Genomic DNA, 24,313 nt, shown 5'->3' with positions numbered 1-24,313 from the left:
CCTATTAACCACTACATATTCATACAGTTATATGTTTACTATTTCTACTTTATGCATTTACTTTAGTGATAGATATTAGTTACTTGCAGGGCTCTATATTTTTATATATTTTCAGACAAGGATCACTATAGAAAAATGCGCTATTACCATCAGACATTTTGGCAAAAATAGTTCCGTCGATAAAATTGATGGGTTTACCGGCAGAATACCCACTGGTAACTTAGCGGTGAAATATCTGGTGCAATTTTTGTCACTGAATCACCGACACATATTTCATCGAATATTTGTCGATATTTAATAGGTTTTTGGTGCATTTTTTTGCTAGTAATTACATGTGGAGTTACCGACAAAAATTGCATTGGCGTATTTAAACTCAACAAAATGGTATAGGTGCATTATCCATTGGTAACATAACCGATGGATGATCCAACAAAAAGGTGCCGGTATAGGCCCTATTTTGACATGTCCGCCGTTTGAGTTCTCATTTCGAACTCGTTCGCTTTCTTTCCCTCTCTCACGTCCGATAGCTTTCCTAGACAAACCCACTTCACACACCATCCGAGAGCTCCATCGATGCCGACCATTTCTTTCCCTCTCTTCGCTCTCGCATCCATGGGCTTCCTCGACCGTCATTCCTGGTGTACGAGAGCTACGCCGATCAAATCCTTGGTGACTTTTTCCAAAAAGAGGCTCCGAATGCCAACAATAAGAGAAGGTATTATCTCATTACCTTAAGTTTGGATGTTCTCATTAGACATTTGCAAGAGAAGGTATCTTGGTGTATGCCTTTTGGTTTTCGTATGAATGTTCTCATAAGAAGATTTCAAGAGAATGAATCTTAGTGTATGCTTTTGCTTTTATAATGGATGTTCTCACTAGGCACTAAGAGTGGTAATTGATTTGGGATTAAAGAGGTTTTAAATCTTGGCAAACTTGATTAGGAAAGAGATGGTGGAAGATAAATGTGGATTAAATAAGGAAATGGATTGATTAGGAAAGAGAAGTTGTAAGATAATGGATGTTCTCATAAGGAATAAATCTCTCCTTTCTAATTTAAATTAAATGTGAATTAAATAAGAAATTTTTTCAAAATTAATTCATCTAGCAAAAAGAAAGAAATTTAAAATTTAAATCAACTTGAATGGCGGGACTTTCCTAAATTAAATCCCCTTATTTAAGGAAGAGAATTTTTTAGATTTCAGAATGATTTAAAATTTGACCTCATTTTTGTATGAGGTCACTTGGACTACTCTTGATCCTAAATCAATTTAATTTCCAAATTAATTTAAATTCTAGGATCCTCCTAGAATCCTAACCTTAGGATCTACCTAGATCTTAGATCCATTAAACCAAAATTCAAAATCCAAGGTCCAAAGGTTTTGTTTTAAAGGCATTTTCTATTGAATTTCAAACACTTTGAAACTCAGTTAAATGACCTCCGATTCAGAGTCTGTCAGTTGCATACTGATGGGACAAGATCTACTCAAACAAAAACTCTTAGACTTTAAGATTGACCTCCCTAATTCAAGTTTTTCATGTACTCCCTCTCTAGTCTTATCAACAAGAAGAATATCATAAGCAAAAAGCTAGCATACATTAGGGCACATCCTCTTGCAAATGTCTCATAAGAACATCCATTACTAAAACAAAAAAGTTATGGGCTATGATCCTTGATGTAATCCAACTGAAATAGAAAATATTTGCTCAAAGAATATGCATTGTGTTTAAACACAACATATGTAGATCCTCCTTACTCTCTCTATATTTGTGCATCAAAACTCTAAAAAAATGTATAGCTTCCATAATAGACTAACTCAGCATGAATCCAAACAAATTAAACGAAATAAAAAACCTTACAATCAACGGGTAAACGACGGGAGGCGGACCGCGAATACTAGCGGTCAGACTGGAGTTCTCGCTGGCGAGGAGTGCTATGACTGTCGACGACGGAGGGCTACGAACAAAACAACGGCGATGTGAGAGAAAGCCACGAAAGAAATGAGCGGCCAGAGGAGCTCGAGTTCAAAAATAGGGCTTTCTCCAGTGGATTTTCCTGCGTCCAAAACACCGGAAACCTTTCCGGCGCAGTATGCGCCGGTACAAAGTCATTGAGTTTAAAAAGCCTGGTGCATTATCCGCCGGTAAATGGGCCGGCTATTTTTCGTCGTAATGTGCGCAGGGACCACTAAAATGTTGGTTTTCACCGACGTACTTTCCGGCGCATGCGACATCGGACACTTTCTGACATTTAATGCTCCATAAAATACGTCGTAAAATTTCCATCACAACATGCGCCATTTTAGGCTCCGTATTTTACCGGCGCAAAACACTCTGCCGGAAATTCCGACGGTAATCGTGTGTTTTCCTGTAGTGCTCTCACAAGAACCCTTAAAGCTCACAAAGAAATAAAGTACTAAAATTTTATCTCATTACTTTGGTGTATGCTTTTTGCTAATGATATTGTTCTTGTAATTGATATTAGTAGAGAGGGAGTTGAAGGTAAACTTGAATTATGTTGGTGAACCTTAAATTCTAAATGTTTTCATGGAGGAATGCATTGGGCGTTGTTGTGTGGACATAGAAGAATGCATTGGGCATACTTGCTTATATATATAATATAAAAATAGCATATATGTGAGAATGTTTAGAGTAGCTCCATTGGAAGATAATATTAGATAGAGTCACCTTAGATGGTTTGGTCACTAAAATACTGGCCTTCCGAGCAGGCTAAGACTCTTTGTATTTTTCTTCAATAAATATTACAATATTATCTAATATATTTATATTATATGTAGGTTATATTATATATATATCAGAACTCAAAGAAGTTAGTTATATAATCATTTGACATAAGGACGGGAGACATTAACGACTGAGTTTATTAATGGGGTGAATTTTTTCACTATACAGCTTCTCAACTGTCCAGCTTCATCTCAGATGAAAAGTTTTTTTTTCTCATATTCTAAACATAAAAATTAAGTACACCTAAGACTAGATGACATAACTGTTGATTTATACCATCGAGGCTTAATTCATGCTAAAATATTGATATTGGACTTTTTATGGTAAGTATGAACCATGTTTTGATTCTCGATACGGCTCGTCAACAAGTTATAATCTAATTGAGGAAGAAAATATCTGACCTAATCTTGAGGACTTAGTTTATGATACAACTGGAGTATAATTTAAATAATATACAAAAGAGTTATCAAAAAAGGAGGCACAATATTTTTATGATTTGTTGCATGCTTCCCAACAATTAATATGGAAGGGGTGCACCACTCACTTAGAGTTATTCATTGCTGTTAAGATATTAAACATCAAGATAGAATATAATGTACCCCATGAATATTTTAATTAATTTATTAGAGTGCTTAAGAAAATTAACCTGATAGATAATATTATTCCTACATATTTATACCAGACTAAAAAGTTGATTTTTAAGCTTGGTTTAACATATAAAAGATATATTATTGTGTCAATGGATGTATGTTATTCTATAAAGATGATCAATAAAAAATTACATGCCGATACTAGAATGCATAAAGATTTAATCAAAATCTATCACAAAAAAAAAGTTGAAGGAAGTACCAATTAGTAGAATATTTTACCTGCCCATAATTCTTAGACTACAATAGTTATATACATCTATAAGATCTGCTGCACATATGAGATGACATAATAAGCACATTCCATAAGAAAATTTTATTACACATCTGTCAAAAGCAAAAGCCTAGAAACATTTTGGTCGTATATATCCCAGCTTCACTATAAAATCAAGAAATATAAGACTAAGATTATACGCAAATAGTTTTACTCCATTTAGCCAGTTTACTTCACCTTACTTATGATGGCCTGTGATACTCACCCCATATAATTTTTCAATAGAGTTGTGTATGACAACTCCTTACATATTTATGACGCTTATCATTTCAGGGTCACATAATAAAAAATCAAAGATTGTTGTCTTCATACAAACATTAATTGATGATTTAAATTTTTTATGAAAAGAGAGAGTAAGTGCATATGATATCTTCACCAAATAAACTTCATTATAAGGGCATCATAACTTTGGAAAATTGGTGATTTCCCTATATATGATATGCTCTCAAGTTGAAATACTTTTTAAAATTAGTTTGTCCATATTATATGAAATATATAAAGTCATTCACTTTAAAGCATAGAGGGAAGAACACTTGGTTCGATTGTCATCGCATATTCTTACCTATTAGTCATCCTTTTAAGTGAAATAAGGATGCTTTTGCTAAAAATAAAATGGTGATGTCACTGCCTCATCCTAGATTAAGAGTAAAGAAATATTTGAAAGAGCAAAATTCATGCCTATAATAATGGATTCTCCAGTATTAGCTTATTACAAATTTCCAATATACGGAGTCAACCATAATTGGACTAAAAGAAGTATTTTTTAGTCATTGCCATATTAGAGGATAAACTTGATCAGACATAACTTAGATTTGATGCATATAAAGAAAAATGTCTTTGATAATATATTCAATATAGCCATGGACATCAAAGATAAATCTAAAGATAACATAAAAGCAAGGATAGACTTAAGGAAGATTTGCAGGAAGAAAATATTAGAATTGAAGGATGATGGAAATGAAAAAGTTTTCAAACCAAAAGCTCATTTTACCTTGACTTTAGAGCAGAAGCAAGCTATTTGTGAATGTGTTAAGACTTTTTAGGCACCTAATGAATATTCTTTAAATCTAAGCAAATCATAAGAATAGGGAGCTAGATTATTTGGTATAAAAAGTCATGACTATCATATCATTATGTAATGTCTATTACCAACTACCTTTAGTTATCTACCAAATCAAATTTTAAAGCCCTTGGTCAAGCTATTTATCTTCTTTAAAGATTTATGCTCTTTAAAACTAAATATAGAGCATCTGATTCTTATGGAGCAGTATATCCCTTTCATTATGTATAAATTTGAGAAGAATATATTTTCTCCAACTTTTTTAACTCTATAGAGCATCTACCCATATATTTATCATATGAGGCTATAGTCGATGGATCTGTTCAGTATTAGTGGATGTATCCTTTTAAGATATATTTAAATAAACTTTAGAAGATTACTAAAAATAAAGCTCATCATGAAGGCTCAATATGTGAAGAATATTTAATGTACGAGATAATCTAATTTTGCTTGTATTACTTTGGAACAACGTCACAATCAAGTTAGAGCACTACACCTCAAAATGTGAGTAAATCTTCAATTTTACCTGTATTCAATGAAAGTGGTGAACCCGCATGCACTAGTATTGTACACTATTTAACTGATAAAGAGTTGAGAGTTGCCATATTGTATGTCTTGCTTAATTATGATGAAGTTGAATCATATCTCGAGTAAGCATGAATAAGCTTGCTCATAAATTTGTTACTAATAAATTCAATCTAAACCTTAATATTTATAGTAGTTTTATTGATGGTTGGAATATAACAAAATCAGTAGAAGTCCAAAAGATAGTGGAAATAGATTTTCCTAATTGATTTAAAAATATCATATATATTTTAACTATTCATTTCAATTAATATTTCTTGAATTAGTTAATAAGCATGCTAATAATATGCTTTACCTACTAACTAGGTGCACACTCAAGATAATAATTTGCAGTATTATGAGCTACTTTATCTAGCTTCGTGACCAAATAAAGCTCTGAAATATTATCCAATTTTTTTGTTAATAGTTATAAATTCCAAATAAAATTTTGATGTGAAGGTAAGAAGATGAAAAATTTTGGTGTATGTGTAAGAGGAAATACCCATACAAGTGATGATTCTGAGTACTACGGGGAATTATAGGAAATATTAAAGCTGAAATATCTTGGTCATGGGAATAATGTATATTTATTCAATTGTGAGTGAGATGGAAAATTTTGGTGTATGTGTAAGAGGAAATACCCATACATGTGATTATTCTGAGTACTACGGGAAATTACATGAAATATTAAAGCTGAAATATCTTGGTCATGAGAATAATGTATATTAATTCAATTGTGAGTGATTTGATTCAGTACATAATAGAGGTACAAGAATATATCTACTTTACGGTATAACAAATGTTAAGTGGGGCAGGAGATATTCAAAGTTTAACCCATTCATCATTGCTAATCAGGCAAGTCAAGTTTATTTTACTAATTGTCCGAGTAGAGTATGAGGCAAACAACATTGACTCAAAGTTACGATGATTAAATTCAGGGGAGTTATTGAGAAGACTATATCAATACCACCAACACATCAAGAAGAGTTTATGTAAAATATAAAAGATTTTGTTAATGATGTAGATGATCAAATTATAACTATTGAGAGTGAGTTGCAATTAAAAGAAGTAGATTTAAATATAAAGGAAAGTTATGAAGAATCTGATAGTGGTGTGGAAGTTTCATCATATGAAAGTGAATCAACATAAGGTAAATAGTTTTTGAAAATCAATTTTAAATAAATAATTTATAGTAATAATATTTTTACATTTAATTTAATTTAATTTAATTGTAATTCATTTATTTAATTATTATATTATTTTGTATTTAATATTTATTATAATTTATGTTGCTAATATTTTTTAAATTTTTTGTGCATATGGCTTGAGGTGATGACCTTCAAAGGAAATTGATAAAGAATATATTTGGTAGACACACCAAGACGATCCAATAGGCCTGTACGTAATGAGGGAACCTCTTCGTATCAGCCTACTACCTAGAGTTAGCCTAGCCCGCCTTTACCTACTCATACATTCAGTAGCCTACAGTTCCACTCTCCAGACCCATGCTTTCCTTCACCGGATATCATGCAGAGTACTCCTTTCTACCCCTAGTACCCTCATATATATATTCATATTCACCATATATCCCGCTATACTATCCCCCACCATTACCTCAATACGCTGCAGGTAGACCTTCCACCCTAGCTACAACAGAGCAGACGATAGAGAGTCACAGGTTGATTGTACCTTACAGTGACACATATGTACCAATTATATTTCAAACATATAAATAAATTTCTTTGAAAACTAACATATTTTTTTTCAGATTTAATCCGTCAAAGAAACCAACACATAAAGTACGAAACATAATACGGAGCATGTATGATGTTCCTTATATTTCTTGGAAGAAAATCCCAAAAGAAGTATGTGACAGTGGTTTAGAGAGTTTGAGGTTAGTTATTATATAAATATGTTATGCATTATATCTTATTTACATAAGATGACAAAAATATATATTTTTATTATATATTTTTAAATATGTAAAGATTTTTATTGGCTGTCACAACATAAAGATAAAATCAGAATGAATTTTGAGAAGTGTGGGTCGACTCCTATACTAGACATGTTTACAGACATTAAAAAGTCAGGTGAGCAGCCACTCTATATTGGTGAGAGTGTATGGGCTGAGATGAACATTACTTGGGTTATCCTAGACTATAGTAGGAAGATGGATCAAAATAGGCAGAACAGACCTTCTGATGTTGGGGACATTGATAGTTCCCTTCATACTGGGGGGTTATGTTCCAATACTAAACACAGAAGACATTTGGTAAGAAAATTTAAAATCTTTTAATAATTTACTTTAATATAAATACTAATATATGTTTGTTATAGAAAGATGTGCTAGGTAGAGAACTGACCCCTGCTGAATAGCATAGTCATACCATAAGTGGCATGTGGACCAACAATGAGTTAATGAGCGAGCGAGGAGAACCTAAGTAAGTATATAAGTTTAATTTTTTTGATATCATGCATAAATTAATTAGTTTTTATTAATTTTCATAGGAGTATACACGACTTCGAGAGAGCCAGGCTGTAGCATATGAAGGTTCTTCTGGTGGATCAATAGAATATTCTGACTATTTCACTTGGTCAGAAGTGGTAGGAGGAATGCAGTACAACAGAGTATATAGTTTAGGCTCACAAGCCTATATATATGAGGGTCTCACATCTGGTGGCTCCAGCTTCTCAGCAAATACCCAGAAATTTTTATATAGCCAACATGTAGCTGCACTTATAATCGACTAGAGCATGTAAGGAAAGCACAAGTTGACTGGCACATGCAAATTCAGCAGCAGATGGAGATGCAACACACTCAGGTGCAGTTGCAACAAACTCAAATATTAAAGGAAATGTGAAAGATGAGGGAGCAATTAAGTGGACAGAATATAGCTACATGAGCAGAGGAGGAGACTGAATCATAGTAGTTGTTAATTTTAATGCTGTAGATATATGTTATTATGTATTTGTGGACATATTTGCTTGTTTGTTTTATGAACATCTGCACTTCTTTATTGTTAGATATTTGTTGATGATATTATTCTTATTTTTATTATATATTGAGTACATGTTTGGTGATGTTCTTGATTCCTTTTAGTCACAAGAACTAGGATCAAGCCCCAAGTGAGTCACTTTATGCACCTAAATTAAGTGAAGCCAAATTGACCTATTTTATTTCAACTAATTGAGTTGCCATGCATGTACCTAAATGGACCCAAATTGATCTTAGGCTAGTTGCCACTTGGACCATGAAAGCCTAAGTAGGATAAACAGTTGTCTTAATATGGTTAACCACATTGACATGACCAAACATATTCACTACAGGAAATTCAGCCATTACCGGCGGCCTGGATCAGCGGTTAAGTAAATATTTCTGGCAGTTTTAAAAAAAATCACTGGCATTTCGGTGGTTCCTAGACCTTCGGTAAAAAGGGCGCTGGAAACCCTTACCAGATGTTCATTTCCGACCATTTTTTTCACTAATGGTTTACCGTTGGTTATGGCCAGTGATTTAACCGTCGGTTTCCGACGATGTTTTACCAGCGACTGTCCGGCCGTTACACCGATGGTAAAAATAACATCGGTAACCACCAGTAAGCAACCGGTATAGTTTACCAGCGGCGTATCGATGATTAGAACCAAAGGAATTTTCGGCGGTATGACCGCTGGCTTGTCGCCGGACAACCACCGGAGACCGTCGGTAGACTGCCTGAAAATACCGACGATTATATTTAATTATCGACAGCGTTAATCCGCCGTCCGGTATCATCATTTCTGGTGGCTAAACCACCAGTTGGTCGCCGGAAACCTATAGTATCAGAAAAAAATTGACAACCTCCCCTCTATTTGAGAGAGGTTCACCTTAAACTCTAAACCTGCATAGAAAACAATAATAATAATTTTGGGTAACACGTCACTATAGTCAATCAATTATCATAAATATATACATATGTAAAACCAAACAAAAAAATAAATATAACTAAAGTTCACAAGTTCAACCAAATTCACAAGTTCACAAGTTTAATAAGTTCAATCAAATAACTTTATAATCAGATCATCATAAGTTCATCAAACATAAAAAAGTGCTAATCCTCGTCCGTATCCTCGCTGTCTGGAGATGCATGTGGATGTTCTGTCTCTTGCTCTTTCTTCCTTTGGCTTTCATCTCTATAAGATCACAGCTCTGCTTGCATTTCATTTTAAACCTTTCTCATCTCTTCAATATCTCCGTCAGCGCTGCAACCCTCTAGCTTACAGTTTCTTCAGCTCCACTTGGATTATAAAATGCTGAGGTGGATGAATTGCCATCATATGCATATCCTTGCAATCCCATGCCATATACCCTCCCCCTCTGTCTTCCTCCAACAATATCTGACCATGTATGATACTCAGAAATCTAGGTCGATCCTGAAGATGATCCCTCACCAATGGATTGACGACTTTTACGAGCTCGTACAAAATCATCCTGCGAGAATAAATTCATAAAATATATTGATATTACAATTAGTTTTATTATAATAAATTTATATTCCTAAACTCCAAAAATTATACTCACATGAGTCTTCTTAGCCTTTTCATCAACCCACTGATGGTCAGCTTGATGTTGATGAGTTCTCGTATACAACTCCAGCGGTGTTGGCTCCCGACCAAGAAACTCTTTCTAAAAATATAAGATATAGTTATAATAACATAAAAATATTTAATAAACTAATTTCAAGCTCTTATCAGTCGTCGTCTATGTTCCGTATGAGGAATAGATCCACCAGTATGAAGAGAGCTTCCTAAACCCCTATAGTCAGATGCTCTGTTCTGCTTATTCTGCTCTCTTATTTTTGTGAACTCAGAGGTCACCCAAGCTCTACTCAGATCAAACCATACACCCTCTCCAATCCATATTGGATGATGCCTGGACTTTTTAATATCTGTGAACATGTCCCTGAGACAGGTCGCTCCTCTCCTCTCAAAATTAGTTCTGATCCTCGTGCTATGCTCAAGCAACCACCTAAATTCTTTATGTAAAAATTTAGTCATAACAAAAAAGATTAGTATAAATTAAATCAAATATTTGAATTTATACCAAATAAGTATACCTAAAATTCTTCAAACCACATATCCCTAACCTCCTTTGGGATCTTCTTTCAGGATAAGTAAGGAGCATCATATTTGTTCTTTATGATATTCCGAATCTTATGTGTAGGTGTCCTTGAAGGATTGAAGCTGTAAGTTAATTTTTTTTGTCAATAACATATAAGATATCAAAATACAATCAACTTAATAACATAAACTGAACTTACTTATCGCGCTCAGGCTCAATGTATTGACGCTTATCTATTGCAGCTGCATGATCCCCAGCACCAACCTCTATTGGTCTAGATGGTCCACCTTGTTCTGGATGCACCGGATATGGGTAATAATATGAGTAGGGGTAAAGAGGGTGAGGACCAGTAAATGGACCTGCTGCCTGTGATGAACCGGCATGAGCATCTTTGTGTGGCTCATACACGCCATATGATGTCCAAATCCAGCAGTTTAGAAGAAATCCCCTACGATATAAATCAAGCTTCGCATCATCAGGCTTGAGGAATGCTTGATTTTTATACTTCAAATATGGACATCTAAATATTTTATCAAACTGAAAGGAAGGCAGATGAGATGCAAATTGAATAAAAGTTTCAAATCCCTGTATAAATTCATTTGTCAATTTTTTTGACCCGACAATAATCTGCTATACATCCAATATCTCTCTTCTTGGATAGTCATTTGGACGTTAAAGCAAACGTTCCCCTATATAGTTATGAAAATATTTATTAAAAAACATGTAAACCTTAATTAACAAGTGTACGTGCTATACTTTCAAACAAGTATACTTTACTTGAATTGGAATGCATTATCTACCTCTACCTTTATTAACATATATAAGTCAAATCTAATACCTTAACTTTCCTTACCGGGTCATCAGAAGGCCTCCGTTTAATGTGACAAAACCATGTAAAGCGACTTTACCGATGGCTTTCCGGTGTTTTTGGCCGTCGGTAAGTAAATCACTTAACACCAGCGGTTTTGGCCGCCGGTATAGCGCCGATAACTTTTAAAACTGGCGGTTTACTCGGCGATTTTGTGACTGCCGCCATTACCGGCGGCATATGCTTCCATAACGGCCGGTTGAGCCGCCGGTACGTATTCACCGGAGGCCAAACCGCTGGATAAACCGCCGTTATTACCGGTGGCTAAACAACCGCCGGTCGAAGCTGCCGATAATGGCTGAATTTCCTGTAGTGATTGGTCTTTCTATATTGGTAACTAGAGGGTGTTGGCACTCGATGACAACCAAAGGAGGGTCAATGATGATCTTGGCTGAAGCTTGCCGCATGAGAAGATGGAATAGAAGCAATCGAACAGCGGTGCAAAGGAACTACTAAGGCTGAGAGGGTTAATGACGATCCATGGAAGGTATGATTATTAGTCTAATGCATCAAAATTTTTAACAAGTAATTAACAATATAACGTACAGCAAAGCTGAGACTTCCAACTGTCTTGATTCTCCAAGCCATTGGCGTTCAGCACAAAGTCTTGTGTATGAACTTTAATCCAAGGAAAATTGCATGTGAAATGAAGAAAATTCTATGCCTTCTTCAGGTAAGTTCAAATATATGCAACTGGTAAACAGAATCTTACAGCAAATACTAGAGTTCAAATGTCAGAGACCCCAACAAACATGCAGGACCAGCTCGAGCATATCAGCTTAAAATAACAAAAGCAACTGTAATATGATAATATATTCATCAAAAGAAGAGAAGAAGCTCCCATAATAATTTTCAAATTCTGACCATGTGACCAGCTTGAAGTGGATCTTGAAGGCAAACAAAGGAATCGATCTACATCCAAAATAGAACAGTTAAAAGGAAGCAGCCAATGTGGAAGATACTTTGTTAAGAAGCTCCATTATTGGAGAAGAAAGAAGAAGTACCATTGAATTTAAACTCAACGGCCAGATGACTTTTCTTCTTAAAATTGGATATAAAAACTCTCTCAAGATACTCCCAGTACACACAAATTGATGCAAAGAAGCTGAGGAAAGAGAAATAAATTTACTTTCTTGAAAGTAAATGCATAATTAACAACTATACATCAACGAACAAATTCATCTTAAATGTAGCACAGAACATCGACATATAAAAGTATTATTCACAAATTAATTTACAATGATAATTCATCATAATATTTCCATGCCGAAACTAATAAACCAAAGAACATAAACTCCACATTGAAGATTACTGAGACTATAAATCATACCCCATTCTATACTCTTGAAGCACAAAATCAGACCGAAGAGCCGATGTCGAATCCAACGAAGTAAACAAAGATTTCTCATCCAATCCATTGCTTCCCCACCAGCCCATTCCCTCTTCAATATTCATTTCTTTGAAGCTTTCCATTTCATTGAAAAACTGGCTTTCTTTACCACAAAGCAAGTCATGGAGCTCAATATCAAGGTTAGAAGAGGAAGAAGAAGAGATCCCTAAACTTCCTTGCAAGCTTGTGATCATAGAATTACTAAAATTGGCTTGCTCACTTGGTTCCATGGTTGCTTGAGAAAGCTTCAATGGATACACAGTGGTAGTAATAGCATCAGTACTTATGGTTTGGAAGAGCTTGCAATCATTCCCAAGAGGATAAAACTTTGGCCAAAGCGCTGTGTTGTTGTAAAAGGAAAATGGGCTATTTAAACCTTGGAGCTGCATGTGAAGCTGCAACCTCTCAAGAGCAGATGAAGTTAGGGTTAGTGAGGATCCAATATTAGGGTTGGGATTAGGGTTACAACCCTTTTCATTGGGGAGATGCCGCGGTTGGGATGTGGACGACGAGTCTCTTCGCCGGCCAAGAAGCTTCTTCTTGAGCCTAGTGTTCCAATAGTTCTTGATATCATTATCAGTTCTTCCAGGGAGTTGAGCAGCTATAATTGACCATCTACGAAAATTTATATAGATATTTTGAGTTATACTTAACATGAAATTTTGACTTTAAGAGATTGGAGAATAAATGAGGAAAAATTATTATTAGCTAGGTCTTGATTGGATATGTACCTGCTTCCAATGCTAACGAAGAGATTACAAATGATTTGATCTTCTTCTTCAGAGAAACCACCATGTTTTATATTTGGCCTCAGATAGTTCAGCCATCTCAGCCTACAGCTCTTACCACATCTCTTTAGGCCTTAAAAGTCATCAATATAACAAGTAATTTGGTTAAATGATAGAAGGAAAAATACTGAAGTGTTTGGAGCTAAGATAGCTAGTTTTATTTAGCAACCATCAAAGCTCTCGATATTGGATTTTAATAGAAGTTTTTGCTATGAAAAACCAAGAGAGGCCTTTCTATTTTAATCTCTTAAAATTGGATCAACTCCATCTTCCCATTGAGTTAACTTTCAATCACATAAACACTGAATGGGCCCTCAGCTACAGAAATTTTCAGCACCAATAAAATAAAAACCAGCTCAGAATATTATTATACTCTTTAAGGACTAATATTAATTGGCTGAATTTATCATCACTAATTATTACAAGCAATGATTAATTAATTATTCGAGTTTTCTACAGCTTTTTAGTTGGAGAAAGTGATCAAGAATCCTTCATTAATCTTCTCTAGAAAATAAATAAAAGAAGAGTGAGAAATTATTGATGAAGAAGTTAAGGAGATAAAGTACGTTATTAGAGGTCTTACCAATCTTGTGAGGGAGAGCGATCCAGTTGCCACCAGTTCCATGCTCTTCGATGAAAGACTTGAGCTTTGCATCTTCCTCCGGAGACCAAGGTCCCTTCTTCACGTTGGCCTTATCACAGCAAGGCGCTCTGCCCATCTCTCTTCTCTCTCTCTCTTCTTTCTCTGTTCTCTGTATAAAAGACTAAGCTGTTTTAGTTTTACAAGCTTAATTATTGAATTGAAGTTCAAATAATGGAGAAGAAGAAGTCTTTGATCTGTGAGAAAAACTGAGGAAGGTACGCAGACCTTTATAGGGGTTGAAAGGCACCCGGAGAAAAAGAAGCAAGACGTGATGTGATGCATACGTTCGGACAAAGCTGTTGTTCAGCGAATTTTAGGTGTTTCTTAGGACCCCACTCCCCACTTCCTCTCTCTCTCTCTCTCTCTCTCGTTTTTTCCTCTCTATATACATATTATTATCACATGCTTTTCACGAAAATGGACGAATGGCCCTTCTTATTTCTGGCTTGACAGTGTTAATTAAAAAAAAAATCGTACGTAGAACAAAAGTCCTGCATGATAAGAATGACGTCAAAATTAAAAATCTTGATTGCCATCAAGTATTTGTATTAACTAAATACTCCAATGATAAAGTGATCTCTCTCTCTATATATATAAATGGCCTTATTAAAATAATGTGAGCCCAACTCTAGGGGTGTAAGATGATCACGAGTAGAGACGTACCAACACTTCAAGAATGGGAGCTCTTCAAGACCTTCGGATCGCAAACTTGCCAAGACTTCAAGGTTTCCAACTCGATCGTTAAGACTGCAAGATTTTTTTTTTTTTTTGGGGAAAAAATTGATATATAGGGATTGAAAAAGTGTTACAATTCTTTAAAAAGATCAAAATTTCGCTAATGTTCAAAGAGCCACAATAAAAAACAAATAAAATCAAATGAGTCAAATATCCCTACTAAATACAAGCAAGATAAAATGACAAAATAAAAGGAGGCTAAGAGCCAACACCCAAAAAATAGCCCATGATAATATCTTCATTAAGCCCATTCACTACGGGAAAATCACTTATTACCGGCGGCTTGTTCCGACGATTATCATAAGATTTTCGGCGGTTTAGCAAAACACCAGCGGCTTTGCGGCGGTTTAAAATCCGCTGGTAAAAATCGCGTAAGAAATTATTTCCGGCGGTTTTATGCACCGACGGTTTACCGGTGGCCCGTGCCGCCGGTAGTTTTCAAGTGATCATAACGTCGATGACCGTCGATTATTTACCGGCGGCATACCGATTGTTTAACCGTCAGTTTGGTTGGATATTTCCGGCGACCAAACCGTTAGAATATCGTCGGTAACGCATCGGCGGTTTTCGGGCAGTCATAACCGAAGGAATTACAGGCGGCGCCACCACCGGTGTATCGTTAGAGAACTGTCATAAATCATCGGTAAGCCGCCGGAAACTACCGCTAGTAATAGTAATCTTCCGACAGCTTATATTAGCCGTCGGGTATCGAAGTTTTCGACGGCCAAACCGTCGGTAAGCCGCCGAAAACCTGTAGCATTTGAAAAAAAGTGACAATCTCCCCTCTATTTTACTGATTTTCATTCTAAACTTTAAACCTGCATAGAAAATATAACAATTTCATAAATATGGGCAACACACCACTATAATCAATTACAAAAATTATCATAAATATATTTATCAAAACACATCAACTCATAATAAGTTAATAATCAAATAATAAGTCAAATCAAATAAGTTCATCAAATCAAATAAATTTACAATAAATTCATCAAACAAGAAAAGAGTACTAATCCTCCTCTGTGACCTAACTGTCTTGTTATGCATGTGGCTGCTCTTGCTCTTGCTCTTGCTCTTTCTTCTTTTGATTTTCATCTGTATAGGATCGCAGCTCTGTCTACATATCATTTTAAATATTTCTCATCTCTTCTATCTCTCTCATCAGCGCTGCAACCCTCTGTCTTACACTTTCTTCAGCTCTACTAGGATCATAAAATACTGAGGTGGATGAACTGCCCTCATAAGCATAACCTTAGGAACCCAAGCAATATATCCTCCCCCTCTGCCTTCCTCCAACAACATCTGATCGCAGCTCTGCATGTATGATACTCATAATCAAATATATCTTTTATCTTCAGCACAAAATCATCCCGCGAGAATAAATTCATAAAATATATTAATATTAGAATGAGTTTTATTATAATAAATTTTTATTCTCAAACTCCAAAAAATTATACTCACATGAGCTTTTTTAGCCTTTTTATCAGCTCACTGATGGTCAGCTTGATGTTGGTGAGTTCTCGTATGCAACTCCAGCGGTGTTAGCTCTCGATCAAGAAACTCTTTCTGAAAATAAAAGATATATTTATAATAATATAAATATATTTATTAAACTAATTTAAAGTTTTTACCAGTCATCATCTATGTTCTGTATGAGAAACAGATCCAGCAATATAAAGAGAGCTTCCTAAACCCCCACAGTCAAATGCTCTATTCTACTTATTTTGCTCTCTTATTTTTATGAGCTCAATGCTTGCCCAATTAAGCTCTATTCAGATCTGTCCATACCCCTTTTCCAATCCATATTGGATGCTACCCGGACTTTCTAATGTCCGTAAACATATCCTTAAGATAAGTCGATCATCTCCTCTAAAAATTTGTTATGATCCTCATGTTATGCTCAGACAACCATCTAAATTCTTTTTATAAAAAAATATAGACATAAAAAAAATATTAATACAAATTAAATCAAATATTTGAATTCATATCAAATAAGTATACCTTAAATTCTCCAAATCACATATCTCTAATTTTATTTGGAATCTTCTTCCATGATAAGTAAGGAGCATCATATTTATTTTTTATGATATATCCCAAATCTTGTGAGTAGGTGACCTTAAAGGATTGAAGCTATAAGTTTATTTTTTTGTCAATAATATATAATATATCAAAACACAAGAAACTTAATAATATAAGTTAAATTTACGTATCGCCTTCAGGCTCAATATATTGACATTTATCTGCTACAGCTCCATGATCCCCATCACCAATCTCTACTGGTCTAGATGGTCCACCATGTTCTAGCTGCACCGAATATGGGTAATAATATGGGTGGGGGTAAGAAGGATAAGAAACGATGGATGGACCAGTTTGTGATGATGGTAAGGGGTAATATGGATAAAATGGAGCTGCATGTGCCTAATCTGGAGAGAGAAATCGATGACTCGTCAATGGAGGAGGGAAGTACCCAGGAAAGGGTGGTGGTACAATAGTAGGTGGATCTAACTATCTTTTACCTTGCTCGCTAAGGGACTGCTGCTGATTCCTTAGTGGTGGTGGTGATGGTATAACTAGTGGAATTGATCTCTGCCCCTCACTTTCATCAAGTTGTCTCGATCTGTTAGGATTAACACTCAACTTTTTTAGAGAAAATTTTGAGGCAAATGATATATCTACGAGGAGGATCATCATCTGAAGTCATCTGCATTAAATGAAATAATTAATAAATTATTATAATATATAAAAAATAAAGAATACATAATACACAATAGTAAATTACAAACATAAAGAATTACATAATATACAAAAATAATTATTAATATTTTCATTATTTAGAATACAAAAATTATAATTTTATAAGTACAAAACAATTCAAAAATATTACAAAAACTATAATTATATAATTCTAAATTATAAAAACTATAATTCTAAATTATAAAAACTACTCAAAATCAAAAATATTTTTATTCCTCTTTAAGGTATCTTCATTTTTATCCTCGTTCTCACTTGATGAGCTAGTTAAATTATTCATATCTTCTAACTGTATTTCAATACTAGGGGTTGTAGTTAGCATCTCCTCAATTTCAACATGCCTATAACTTGACATCTCATCCTTTTGATGTGCAATGACTATAATGTATTGTTGATCAATTATCTCCCATATTTTTATTTTTGTGACCGCTACCCAATTTTGTTTATCCCTATGATCACTGGATATTTGCTGAAATAAATTTGAACAGCTTAACTTGCTAACACAAATGGATCAATCTTTTTGTATCTTCTAATATGTTTTATATCTACTAAATTATATGCAAGATAAACCATTGTGCCTCTATTCTGTACGGGATTATACCAAGTATTTTCTCCTCCATATTTTAGTGTAAAAACTTTAGTATTTTCCATGCAGTAAGAACAAGTTAAATTCCTGCTGTGCTCCAACCAGACAATATAACATAAGCTAGAAAATCTCTGATGGTCCAAAGCAATGCAACACAAAGGAGAAAATTTTATTTTGTTGATATGTCATATATGAAAACACCTTCTTCTCATAATAACTTGAAATCATCAATTAATAGTTATAAAAAAATAATTAATTTTTACTTTTGAATTATGTGGTTTAGATATTATAAGTGTTAAGAATATGTACGGAATAGTCATACACATATATGGTGGAAGGTTGTATGGTTTTAGTATAACTAGCCAACAAGAGTACGGTATAGCTGCTTGACTATATGCGATAAAATCATCAGTACATAATCTCAATCTTATATTGTAGGGTTCAATAGAATATAAAGCATATACTCGATCAAAATATTTTCATACTTTAACATCTGATGGATGAGAATGAACACCACTGTTTACTAATTTCTTCTTATGCCATCTCATATGACCTACTAAGCTCATTGATGCATAAAATCACTAAAGTCTTGAAATGATCGGTAAATAAAATAAACAAAAATATGAAACATCTTTTTTTTGACGATGTTATTTTCTCGAGTTTGGCTTAAATTGAGGTGCATTGTAGGTACGACAATAAACTTCTATTGCATCATCTTTGTAGTATAACATACATCCATTGATACAACAATCAATTTTTGTAGTGGTGAGATCTAACTTGGATACTAGTTTCTTCGTTCGATACAAATCTGAGGGAATTAAATTATTTGTTGGATTAGTTTCTTTGAGAAGACCAATGAAGTTATTGAAATAATCATGAAGAATATTATATTCAATTTTAATACTTAACATCTTCACTACAATCAATAATTCAGAATGAGTTTTGTAACCATCCTAAATTAGTTTTTGAGCTACAAGTAATAATTAAAAAAAAATTAATTTCTATATTTGGTGACTCTTTCATACTAGCCCTTAAATTAAGACATGTTATATCAAAAATAAGTTCTTCATATGGCCTAGTCATTTGATCTTCATTAAATATTTTAAAAGCTGTGGATGAACCGACATGACTATTTATGTATGGCTCATACTCACCCTATGAGGTCCAAATCCAGTAGTTTGGAAGAAATCTAATACGAGATATAAATCAAGCTTCACATCATCGGGCGTGAGGAATGCTTAATTTTTATGCTTCAAACCTGAACATCTAAACATTTTATCAAACTTAAAAGAAGGCAGTTGAGATGCAACTTTAATGAAAGTCTCAACTCTCTATATAAATTCATCTGTCAATCCTCTTCAACCCGGTAACAATCTGTTATACATCCAATCTCTCTCTTTTTGGATAGTTATTTGGACGTTGAAACAAACATCCCCCTACATAGTTATGAAATCAATTATTAAAAGATATGCACCCTGAACAAGTATACGTGCTATACTTTCGAATAAGTATACTTTACTTGAATTGGAATACATTGTAGGTCTCACAATCATCTCATATGATATTTTTTGATTTAGAAAGCATATGATAAAGTTCCAAGAGAAGTGCTATGGAGAGTTCTTGAAAAGAGATGAGTTAATAACGCTTATATTCAAATCATTAAAGATATGTATATGTAGGAGCTATTACGTGTATTCAAACACAAGGTGGTTTAACCAAGTATTTTCCTATTTGGTTGGATTACATCATGGATTAGCCTTAAGTCCATATCTTTTTGCTTTAGTCATGGATGCTCTCACTAGACATTTACAAGAGGATGTACCTTGGTGTATGCTTTTTGCTGATGATATTCTTCTTGTTGATAAGACTAGAGAGAGAGTTAAAGGTAAACTCAAATTATGGAGGTCAACTTTAGAGTATAAAGGTTTTCGCTTGAGTAGATCTAAAACTGAATATATATAGTATAATTTTAGTAGCAATATACCTAGTGATGGGATTGTGACTTTGGGCAATCAAGTCATTAATAAGAGTACACATTTTAGATATCTTGAATCTATTATTCAGAGTGATGGTGAAATTGATGGGGATATTATCAGCAAAATTCAAGTTGGATGGTTGAAGTGGAGGAATGCATCGGGCGTATTGTGCGATAGAATCCTTTTTCACCATTATGTGGGGTCGACTACATGAATTCTTTTCGCCATTGTGTCTAGTTAAAAGTCAAATTTTTATTTAAATCTAATAAATAAAGATCATTTCTAATATTTTCTAACCAAATCTTTTTAGGTCTACCTCTACCTTTCTTAACATAAGTTAAATCTAATACCTTAACTTACCTTACCAGGTCATCAAAAGGCCTCCATTTAATGTGACGAAACCATCTAAAGCGACTCTCTCTAATTTTATCTTCCATTGGAGCTACTCCAACCTTTTCACGTATATGCTCATTTTATATCTTATCTCTAAGGGTCAAACCACTCAACCACCTAAGCATCCTTTACTATAAGCAAGTCTTTTCTATGTTGTTATTGATATAAAATAATCAATTTTGCATGGTTCAAACATGAAAAGGTATGGTTATATAAATTTATGTCACATGATCTAAAACTATTGAGGTGCCAAGCTTCTTATCATGCAATTTTCTCACAAATCTTTTTCATCCCTATAAAAAATACATCAATCCTCATACCTATATCCACTTGAGTGACAAACATTTTCATCCTTATTAATTCTCTAACCCAATTCCTCGTGACATTGTACAAAATAAAAAACAACTTCAAAATTTAAAGAAAAAAAAAACTAAAAATGCAAACCTATGGCACTCAGAGGCCGGTTTCGCACAGGAGTAGGGAGCAGGGAGAAATCTTCAGCCTTGCAGTGGGGGTGAGATCTTCGACCGGAGGGACTGTGAAACCCTTATGTTTTTAAGTCATTTTTTTTTTTAAATCTTGTAGCGTTAGTATGTACGAACTGAACAAGATGCAGGTTAGTCTGTATGAATTGAACAAGGTGCATGTTCGTCTGTACGAACTGTTAGTTCGTCTATACGAACTGAACAAATTTTTTTGATATAGCCCATCATCCAGTGATGAAAATAAATTATCATCCGTATGATATGTGGATAGAGCCGATCATCCCGGTATGAACATAAATATCGTCCGTATGAATGTAAATATCTTTTTTTATATAAAGGATTGTTTGATTGTTTTGAGAGAAAAAAAGTTAGAGAGAGAAAGAGAAGGAAAGAGGAAGAAAGCTTAGTTTTAGAGGCCGTGGAGCGATTTTCATCCGTCAACGCAGTTAGAAGAACTGTTCGTCTCGTAGTAAGAAATCCATATCCTATTTCTAATTTCAAAGATATTATATTTTGATATTTTTCTGCTCAAATTTGTGTTTTCATTACTAAAAAATGTGCATATATTTGTATTGATGAAAATTTTATCGTGTAACTTTAATTTGGTATGTTATAGAGATTATAATTTTATACGTTTTGAGTATTTTCTGGAAATTGTTCATCGGGTATTCTGAATTCTGTGGGGTTTTTATCGAATAGAAAATTATCTGGATGTTGAAAAATAGTGCTTTAGTACAATAAAAGTTTTGAAATGTTGTTTTATACGATCTCTAGTAATTTAGTAATTTTTTGAAACTGTGCATTTTATAACGACTTCTGTCAACTGTACGATATTTTAAGGATTTTCTAAATTAAACTAAATCTTATTTGTTTGATACAATACATTGATAAGATGAAAATGAATGTGGTTACATAATTGAAAGTACTGTTATATCACTATGATACGACTGTGTGTGTAAAGATAAGTAAAGACTGGTTGAACCGTTGGTTAGAGACTGATTGACCTGTATAGGATTGTGGGCTGACGGGCTTTCCTTTAAATACGGTTTGGTGTTATCCTCTACTTATCACGTGATTACTGATTGAGAGTTATAAGGAGATGACTACTGTGCTGATGGGCAAAGAGTGACGACTCTGTTTACTGAGCCAACGGATATAAGATACTTATACTGATACAAGATTGAAAAATATCGTAATAGCCAGCGCTTATACTGAAATTTATGTTTGGAAGCATTATTCTTATTGATATTATACGGATTTATTATCACTGTACGGATTTACTATTACTGTATGATTTCACTATTATTGCATTACTGTTTTTATCATTGGATTATTATTGATATAGACATTGATATATACACTGATATTACTGATTCACTATACTGATATTATGCATGTGATATACTAAATAAGTGACATGTGATCCACTGAATACGTGATATGGATTATTGGATTATATGTGATACACTTAGCACATGATATTAACTGGATTTACAAGTATACATTTTGCTACGATTCTACTGCATTGATTGATTCTAATTGTCTCAAACGATATTATAATTTTATTTCATTGATCTGATTGAAATAGTCATTAATGATGTATTGATTTAATGCTTTATACAATTTTATATATAACGACTGACATTATTGACCCAATGATATCTTTATTAGTTTAACTGATATACATATATGATGATTTCTTTATTAATTTGACTAATGTTATTGACTCGAGGATTTCTCTATTGAATTGAATGATGTTATAGATATGATGACTACTATAGAGATTTGACGCATGTACTGGTTCATTGAGCTTTATGGACTTTTATACTGTTTACTAATTCTTCATTTGTCAATTGTGGATCTTACTATTTATGCATTGATTACTGTTTCTATACTGATTTATGTTTCTGCATTGATCGACTCAAAGATCATGTGAAAGTGATTGCTATGATTTGACTGATTGATATGCATATTACTTCTATATCATGCTTTGATTTCAGTTATAAGTATTTGGTGACCTGTTGGACTTTTTAAGCTCATTATATGTGGTTAATGATTTCAGGTCAGAGCAATAGAGCAGGAGTGTGAGATTTATTATGATTCTTCATGTTTATATTCTTTTGTTAATTATTCTTTTATATTATGACTGTATATAAAATATGATTTATGTGTAGATCCTGAGTATTATAAATGACTTTTGGGAATGAATGTAAATGTGAACATTGATGTTTTTAAATAATAGATTATGTTATACTGTTTATCGCTGATTGATGACTATAGATAGCTCTGATAGTTGATTGATTTAAGGGATCAAAAAAATAATTTTTCCAAGTTAGATCTTGGGGTTATCATAGGGACCTTATCGGCGGCCAGAGGGAGCATCTCGATTGCGATAGCGCAGAGGAGACGAGGGCGAGTGTCGAGCAGGAGAGAAAGGAGTAAGCGAGTAAATGAAATGGAAGGCTCGAGTTGGCTTATTTTAGGGCATTTTCTAACGGGTTTCTAGCGGTTCAGACCACCAGAAATAATTTACTTAACACTTGTGAGAGCTCGTCCTTTGATTTGCCTTCTCAGATTTGAGTTTTTCTCCCAGGATCATCCAGGACGATATTGAGATCGTCCAGACCGATCAGTGCATTGAAAACAGCTGATTTCTGGAATGATTTCTGGACTGGATCGTCCAGGACGATCAGTGTATGGCAAAATCCCGAGAGCAAAACCGAAATTATCGTCTTGTATCATCCTGCAAAATCGTCCTGTACGATTTTAATTTGGTCACATCATCCTGGACGATGTGGCGATCGGCCAGGACGATCAGACTAATGTTATAAGGAAATCAGCTCGATTTGAGGAGAGAGAAAATCATTTTATAAAATAAAAAATATCTAATTTTGAAGAGAGAGAAAGAGAAAGGAAAAGTAAAGGAAAAGTTCGATTTCGGAGGCGGCGGAGCGCTTTTCGTCCGTCGCCGCTGTTGAGTTATTTGTTTTATCTCGCTGTAAGGACTCCGAATCCTATTTCTGTTTTCATAGATGTTGATTTTTGGTCGAGTTGTGACCTGTTTTGTGTTTTCATAGTCGAATTTTGGACCTGATTTCGTATTGACACAACTTTCACCGCACAACTTTTAGAATGTTATAGATATGAATATTGTACACGATTTGAGTATTTTCTACGATAATTTTACCGGTCGGAATTGGTTCTACGCGATTTTAATTGAATAAAAAAATATCATGATGTTTCTTGATGTGGATTCTGTAGAATAATAGTCTTATATTGTTGTTGTGCACGTTCTGTTGTAATTTGGTGAATT

General features: G+C 34.0%; 2 protein-coding genes across 2 annotated transcripts in view; one reads left to right on the top strand and one right to left on the bottom strand.

The window, feature by feature from the left end:
- Positions 1-12,449: 12,449 nt before the first annotated feature.
- LOC110095224 (transcription factor MYB36-like) lies at positions 12,450-14,253 on the bottom strand. The gene is made up of 3 exons (XM_020820669.2): positions 14,015-14,253; positions 13,375-13,504; positions 12,450-13,258 (listed from the first exon to the last, which is right to left on the bottom strand). Exons 1-3 carry the CDS (start codon positions 14,148-14,150, stop codon positions 12,571-12,573), a joined length of 954 nt encoding a protein of 317 aa, XP_020676328.1. The 5' UTR covers positions 14,151-14,253; the 3' UTR covers positions 12,450-12,570.
- A 6,708-nt stretch (positions 14,254-20,961) lies between these two features.
- Positions 20,962-24,313, top strand: part of LOC110095214 (glycerol-3-phosphate acyltransferase 1-like) — a 42,682-nt gene continuing 39,330 nt past the window's right edge. Inside the window, exons 1-2 of the mRNA XM_020820657.2 lie at positions 20,962-21,029; positions 21,101-21,178. Of these exons, the coding sequence (XP_020676316.2) occupies positions 20,962-21,029; positions 21,101-21,178 (146 nt within the window). The remainder of the gene's footprint in view (positions 21,030-21,100; positions 21,179-24,313) is intronic.

Source organism: Dendrobium catenatum, unplaced genomic scaffold (assembly GCF_001605985.2).
Source record: "Dendrobium catenatum unplaced genomic scaffold, ASM160598v2 fragScaff_scaffold_325, whole genome shotgun sequence".
NCBI lineage: Eukaryota > Viridiplantae > Streptophyta > Magnoliopsida > Asparagales > Orchidaceae > Dendrobium > Dendrobium catenatum.
The sequence above is the reverse complement of the archived record's forward strand: the minus strand, read 5'-3'. Positions and strand labels throughout refer to the sequence as shown.